The sequence below is a fragment of the Pocillopora damicornis genome, chromosome 10 (genome assembly GCF_964200805.1).
Source record: "Pocillopora damicornis chromosome 10, jaPocDami1.2, whole genome shotgun sequence".
In the NCBI taxonomy this organism is placed as follows: Eukaryota; Metazoa; Cnidaria; class Anthozoa; order Scleractinia; family Pocilloporidae; genus Pocillopora; species Pocillopora damicornis.
Genome location: NC_142679.1, coordinates 23,388,322 through 23,395,436, shown reverse-complemented (window position 1 = coordinate 23,395,436; position 7,115 = coordinate 23,388,322). Strand labels below are relative to the sequence as shown.

Here is a 7,115-nt window from a genome sequence, read left to right as displayed (position 1 = left end):
GGCGGGACTTGAAGATTGATTCTTTGTGGGGTCCCTTTCTTGGGGCATCAACTGAGTCTTGGTAAGACCTTGATTGCGGTAGTACGGAAGCCACTGCAGCAGCTGCAAGCTTAATGATGTCATAGTAACCAGGTAATCTTTCTGCTGCTTTCACTGGAGTTCCACCTTCAAAAAAATAGTGAGTGTAGGTCAATTACAGTCTTACTTTGCCAGAAATGAAAAAGGCTATCTATTCATTCTACTTACCAATTGTCATTTCTCCTTGGAATGGTTTGTTGCACTCCAAAGTGCATCTACTCTTGCTCTTATCGCAAGCTGCTGCACCCACAAACCCAAGAGCATGTACAACTTCCTGCCAGCCATGCTGACGTACGACAGTGGCCACATGTCTTGGTGTTTCGTATCTCTTATTTGTGATGTTAACATTTGCACCAAACACAATCAGGGCACGCACTATATCCACATCCTGAACCTATATTTATGAGATGTATTGAAAATGTGCCCATTAAATGTAAAACTGAAAGGTGAATATTTCGTGAAAGCGAGAGGATTTTTTTGTGTTTTCAGGTTAATACTGAGAGAGTTGGGAGAGTTTAGGGAGAATTCCAAAAAGTTATGTAAACTTGAGACAAGGTTGAGGGTTTGCATTTTTTATTCAACCTCCATTAACAGAATATTATAGCTTGACACTTACCATCGCTGCTTGATGTAGTGGAGTTGAACCATCTTTGCTTTGTGAATTAACTTCAGCTCCTCGGCTCAACAGTACTATGGTACAATCCAGTCTTTTGTGGCGAGCCATGATATGTAGTGGTGTTTCGCCATCATGGTTATGTGCTTCTATATCTGCTCCACTGTCAAGGAGAAGCTCAACCGCCTTTAAAGAAACAAGTAATAATAACCAACTTTGTGATTTATTCCCATTATGATTGCAGTAAATTGTGAGCTAGATCTGTGGAGTCTAAATTAATTACCATAGAACATTCCTAAATAGCACCCTGACTCATTAAGAAAAGTTTTAAATTAAAGTAGCTAATCTCCAATGTTTCAAAATATATGTTTCAGGAACTCCTGCACAGCTCTGCAGATGATCCAGGGGCAGCACGTGATCCCAACATCAAGGGACAAATTATCCTGTTAAAAAACTTATACTGCATACATCATTTCCAAAGATCTAAAAAAAACCCCTCTCACAATAACAACAACAAAAAAGCTCCATATAAACCTCACTGAAGAAGAAATTTCGGAGAGAAAAAGGGATTTTTTTTGTTTGGTCACAAGAATTTGGAAAGGCCCAAGGCTGTAGGTGTTTGGTCATGAGAATATATGAAAATATTTGCAGAGCTGTGCAAGGCTAGTAGGGGTTTTACCTCTTTGGTCTTGGCCCAGTGTAGGGGTGTACCTCCATATTTGCTATCTCGGACATTGACCTGTTCAGGGTGAAACTCCAAAAGTGTGGCAACACAGGAATCACTTTTGGCATCAACAGCAATATGGATGGGATGACAGCCATTGTGCGATTTGTCAGGGTCAGCACCAGCTTCTAGCAACATTTGTACACTGTCACCCTGGGAGTATCGACAGGCAATGTCCAGAGGTGATTGGTTGCTAGAGTTAGTTGTGTTCACAACTTCTGCAAGCTGATTACCTAAAAAATTGGCAATTAATGTGTCATTGCTAGGTCAGAGATAATATTACTTTTAAAAAGGCCTTGCTCTTTTATCCAAACAACCAGACTTGAGAAAAACTGTCTAAAGGATTATCATGTTTGAGTGAGAGGCCAGAGATAATGCCTCAAAAACGACCCAACCCTATTATCCAACCAAGAAACATGCAAAATAATTGTTCAAAGGGTGATCAAGAGACTAATGAATTAATAAAGTATTTATAATAATAATTAAAAATTACTTGTAACTGAGGAGCCCAACACTCATTGTCCTAAGTAAACATCACCAATAGAAAGTAAAGACAAGAAAAATTATGAAAAAACAAAATTGTACAAATTTGATATTTCTTTTCATTGTTAACATAGTAGACAATGGTCGGTACCTAGTTCTTTGGCCTTTTTCAGAAAAGAGTCTAGAATCTCAGGGTAACGTTCAGCAGCGTAGTGAAGTGGTGTGTTGCCCGACTTGTCTTTCACAAGGAGTCTAGGATCATGCTCCATTAAAGTTTGCACAAAGTCCAGCTTTCCACTCTGTACAAAAGATACAGTTCAATACTAAGCTGTGTTTTCAATGTCTTCATCACAGAAGGGGGATCCATCTTGTAGGGAACAAAGAGAAACAAGAGAAACAGGAATATCTATAACTGTATGAACAGAGTCTGTTTCAGTCTGGGGAACTCTGGTCTTAACTTAAAATTTCCATTGGATGTGATATGCATCTTTTAATGACCAGTTTTAATGGTTGTATAAGAATACACAAACAATAAAAATAAAGTTCACCAAACACCCCTGCTTGTTGTTGAACAAACCCCAATCATTGATTATATCGTTAAGTGATTCCACTGGCATACCCTGGATGCCATGTGCAGAGGAGTCCTTTGTTTATCTTTACAGGCACTATCCACAGAATCTGCAATTTCCTTGTGCTTCAGACATTCTGAAAGACCCACGTGAGTAGCAACATGAGCCAGTGACCAATCAGGATGCTGTTCCAAACAGGAAATAAGGTCTTGGAGAACTTCTGAATTGTAGCATTTAGGAGAACTTTGATAAAATGGTGCTAGTCTTTTACAAAAATCTCTAAAAGATAACAAAAGCAAAGAATATTATAGCTCTTAACCTAGTAGAAGAATACCCTGTATCACCTTTTTTTTTAAGCAAAATTCCCATGCACGTCACAGCATCCTTATGGTCAATGTTTGAGATGATCCAACATTGTGGGAGTGGATTGCCTTCTAAAATCAGTTTTTGATTATTTATCTTTCTAAACAAAATAGCATTTATCTGTGTGCAAATCAAAACAGTTCTACATCTCAATGCTTGAACCATCTACTGTGGACCTTGGAAGTAAAAACCTTCCTAATCCAAAACAAATCAATAAGCCAGTTTTAAATTCTTCCCTCCAGCTTTATAGCTTTACGGCACCTTATACCTTACATTTCACAAGTGAATTGTCAATTCAGGCGCAAAAAATCTTTAAAAATTATCTGGTAAAACATCATGTTGTGAAACCAGTCCTTAATTTCATAGAATAGAGTAAATACGCACAAAAGCTACTTTGTAAACAGAAAAGCCATATTTTCATATGTTATAACTACGAATTTGATAATCAATAACACCTCACTAAACTTGGGTATTATTCAACGACATCCGTCCATTAACAACCTTAGCACCGCAATTTCACATTTATAATCGTACTTTCCCGCCGTAATATTAAAGTAAGATAGGATAATGTATAACTCCATACCTGAATTTTTTTCTAGCCTCTGTTTCTTCCGGTACTCTATAGAGACTGAAGCAGTGTGGTGAGTGTTTAGGGTTATAGAGTATGGCTTCAAAACGACATGATGTGACTCGATACAGTCGGAAAGATTCCTCTCCATTGACTTGCTCTTCCAACACAGAAGCATAATCGTAATGCGTCGAGATCGTTTCTTCTACGCGGCTGCTTGAAGTTGTGGTTCCCATGGCCAAATTAGGAGGATTTCAAATGTAAATATTGTCCGCAAACTCGCGGTTCTAAGGAACACTTTCGCTTTGTAAGTATGTGTAAATATCATTACGTCAGCACCCGACCCAGGTCACGTTCAGCTGTGACATTAAAAATTCTAAAGTCACGCAAATTTTCTGCTGGTGACTGATTCATGATTCGTGTTTACAGGGTCGATGAGTAAGGCTCCGTTCAGTTTCGTTTTACCAGAAGCCACTATCGATAACGGCTTCCCGCTTTTAAAGACTGGGCGATGTGAGACAAGATCTTTCAAGAATTCATTACTAATCATAGAGATCCAACTACATTATACGTGCATGCGCAAAGTACCCACACCACGGCCAAAAAGATAAACTTGAATATAACACAGGCACCTTTAAGAAAGACTATGTCGATGTTGTTTAGTTGATGAGTTGACATATATTTTATCCCCAAGGATACGGATGAAAATTGAATCAACTTGGTTTTAAGCGGTACCTGCAGGAAGTATAATTACATGTCAGTGGTACGAATAGTTTTAATGTTTCAGTTGCGCAATCCTTTTAGTGCCATCTTAACTATACGTGTTACCGCTGCCCATAATCAGTGAGCAAAAATAAATACATTATTTTAAAAAGAATCACAAACTGATTAAACTGATATGAGTGAGAGGCGAATCTGAGAAACGCACGCGGTAGCAGAAGAGTAAATGTGAAATCAATAAACTGCACGAGTGGAGAGGGGTCAGTAGAGAGGGGTCAGTGGATAGGGGTCAGTGCAGTGTTAAAAAATTGGGAATTTATTCTGCAGCCGGTAAGAGCTTTTATTTACCGTTGACTCACGAGCTATAATTATCCAGTAAATATGCAAATATAATTTTTGTAACCACTGAATCTGAAAAGGAACTGAACCCAATCAACGTCGGTCCGAGATCTTAGTCTCTCCTTGACTCGTTTCTATTAAAAAACCACTGTCTGCGTACTAAAAAACAAAAACATGCCTATCTAGTACGTTGAAGGGTGATATTCGAGGAAGTACTTCGTGTGCGAAAGGAAAACGCCGTAAATTCAGTTGTAACGTTTTCCCCTGGTGTTGAGTAACTGAAGCGTGGCCATGACAAGTTCGTTGTGCAGATTATTTCGATACTCTCAGCCGTCAAGTTCTGAAGTTGATGATCTCTTCTGGTCGTACATCGCTAATTCCATTTTCATATTTTCTTTTCCGTTTCCATCGTCATGATCAATGCAACTACCAAAGCCATTGAAAACATTGCTGCTGAGTCTCACTGTTTCTGATCTTTGCGTTGGTTTAGTGCTTCAGCCATTATTTATCGCTTTCCTGGTTATGTGGTTACAACGTCAAACTCCAAACTGCGTAATGTACTCTGTTTTTACAATGATCATGACTGGTTTCACTGCTTCATTATTTTTATTTGTCACAGCTATAAGTGTCGACAGATCCCTGGCTGCTCATCTTCATCTCAGATACCAGGAACTTGTGACTCACAAACGAGTTGTTATTGTGGTTATCTTAATATGAGTTTTTAGTATTCTGTTACCATTGTTGGCCTTTTGGAGTCCATCAAATGTTACTTTAGGGCTACATACTGTTATTCAGTTTACTTGCCTTGGGGCCGTAACAATTTGTTATTATGAAATTTATCGAGCAGTGAGATGCCACTCGAATCAAATCCACGCCTTGAAAATTCACCAAGTTGCACCAAATGGCCAATCGATTAGTGTTAACAGCCTTCGAAAGTCTGCCATCAGTGCATTTTACGTGTACCTTATATTTATGGTTTGTTATTTACCGCAGAACTGTTCCTTTGTAGCAGCAATTTTCTATGGACCTTTGACCGCAATAAAACGTGTGCTAGTGTTCACTTGGACTTTGACATTTGTTAATTCTTTTCTGAATCCCATTGTTTACTGCTGGAAGATGAGGAACATAAGACGAGCTGTTTTTATTGTTCTGTGGAGAATATTCAGTGTAAGAAAGGAGACAGTGGAAAGCTGCAGTTATGTAAGCCGCACTGCAAGTTATGCGAACTAATTGGAAGGAAAGTTTAAGCCATTCAGGTCGTTTAACTTTTGCTACAAAACCTACCGATCACATGAGTTTATAATCTCTTGCTGATCAATAATCGTCAGAATCAAGGAGGGGCAGACCAAGATTTTGCGAACGATTCTCGGAAATATCACGGAAAATAAATACCCTGGTCGTATTTCAAATGTGTATGGGGTTGCCTTTAAAACTATTACTGCTGAGTCTTGCAGTTTCTGATCTTTGCGTCAGTTTACTTGAGCTGCCATGGTTCATTGCCTTACACACCACTGCTAAGGAGAGTTTCCGTTGCAACAATTACATGGCGTTTATCGTTTGGTTATTATCTGAAGCCTCTTTTCTTGGTGTTCTTGCCATCATTGGTGGACAGATTCTTAGCTGTTCACTTTCATCTCGGATATCAGGAACTTGTGACTCACAAGCGCACGTGACTCACACTTGTTGCTGTAGTAATCTCCATTTGAATGATTAGTGCAGTTCTTTCAGTGCTCGATCTGTGGGTTACTAGCGTCATTCCACACTTTATTGTCGCTATTTTTATGACTTTTTGCTTTATTTTTACAGCATTTTTTTTACTGTAGGATTTATATTGTTGTTCGACGTCACAAGAGCCAAATTCAAGCCCTAAAGGTTCGACAGGGAGCGTAAAATTATGGAATACAAAACTTCAACCGGCGGAAAAAACTGCAGTTAGTACGTTTTATGTATATGTTGTCTTTTTGGTTTGTTATTTGCCAGTGTATTGCGTATATATTTCCTATATAGTTAGCGACAAACAAAACTCAACACTAGTGAATCCCGAACTTTATGTACGGAGTCTGGTGTTTTTTAACTCGTCTCTCAATCCTGTCATTTACTGCTGGAAGATGAGACACATTCGAAATGAAATACAGAACATAATGCGACTTAATTGTTGTCGCTAGGGATTTAAAAGCTATGTGATTAGTAAAAAATCTTATTACTTGACAATTTTTGTGCACAACTGAGTTTTATTGTTTTTTACAGCTGGTGATGATGTCTTTTGAAGCACTTGGGATAAACTCGAAAATACAACACCAATGTGAAGATGCTATAAGTTTTCTCGAAGGAAACCTACGTTGGATATACATTTTTGTGTAACTCAGTGTCATATAATCAGAATTCAATACAAGATTACAATGGTTATATCGCAAAAGGTGAAAAAGTATTTTAGATGAAGTCAAGTTCTACTGGCCGGTAGAGAACACGTTTTGTACAATATATTCAAAGACATAAGAGTGGATGTGTATCAGCTAAAGGGTGATCACAACTGAGAACAGAACAACTCTTAGGTTTGCTTCTATTTCTTGACTAGTCCTGGCCAAATGCTGAAAACTATTTTTGTTGAATCATGCAACTTTTATTAGACGCATTAGTGGAAAAATTTAGTGACCTCTG

General features: G+C 38.4%; 1 protein-coding gene across 4 annotated transcripts in view; it reads right to left on the bottom strand.

Moving 5' to 3' along the window:
• Positions 1–3,804, bottom strand: part of LOC113671514 (85/88 kDa calcium-independent phospholipase A2) — an 8,242-nt gene extending 4,438 nt beyond the window's left edge. For all 4 annotated transcript variants that reach the window (XR_003446262.2, XR_016180619.1, XR_016180620.1 and 1 more), the window contains exons 1-7: positions 3,414–3,804; positions 2,518–2,746; positions 2,050–2,197; positions 1,371–1,648; positions 695–877; positions 247–472; positions 1–165 (exon numbers count right to left, since the gene is read on the bottom strand). The exon at positions 1–165 is cut by the window's left edge and continues 168 nt beyond it. Coding sequence is in view for 1 of the 4 variants with exons in the window: in XM_027187727.2 (XP_027043528.2) it covers positions 1–165; positions 247–472; positions 695–877; positions 1,371–1,648; positions 2,050–2,197; positions 2,518–2,746; positions 3,414–3,634 (1,450 nt within the window). In the remaining 3 variants the exon portion in view is untranslated. The remainder of the gene's footprint in view (positions 166–246; positions 473–694; positions 878–1,370; positions 1,649–2,049; positions 2,198–2,517; positions 2,747–3,413) is intronic.
• Between the last annotated feature and the right edge of the window lie 3,311 nt (positions 3,805–7,115).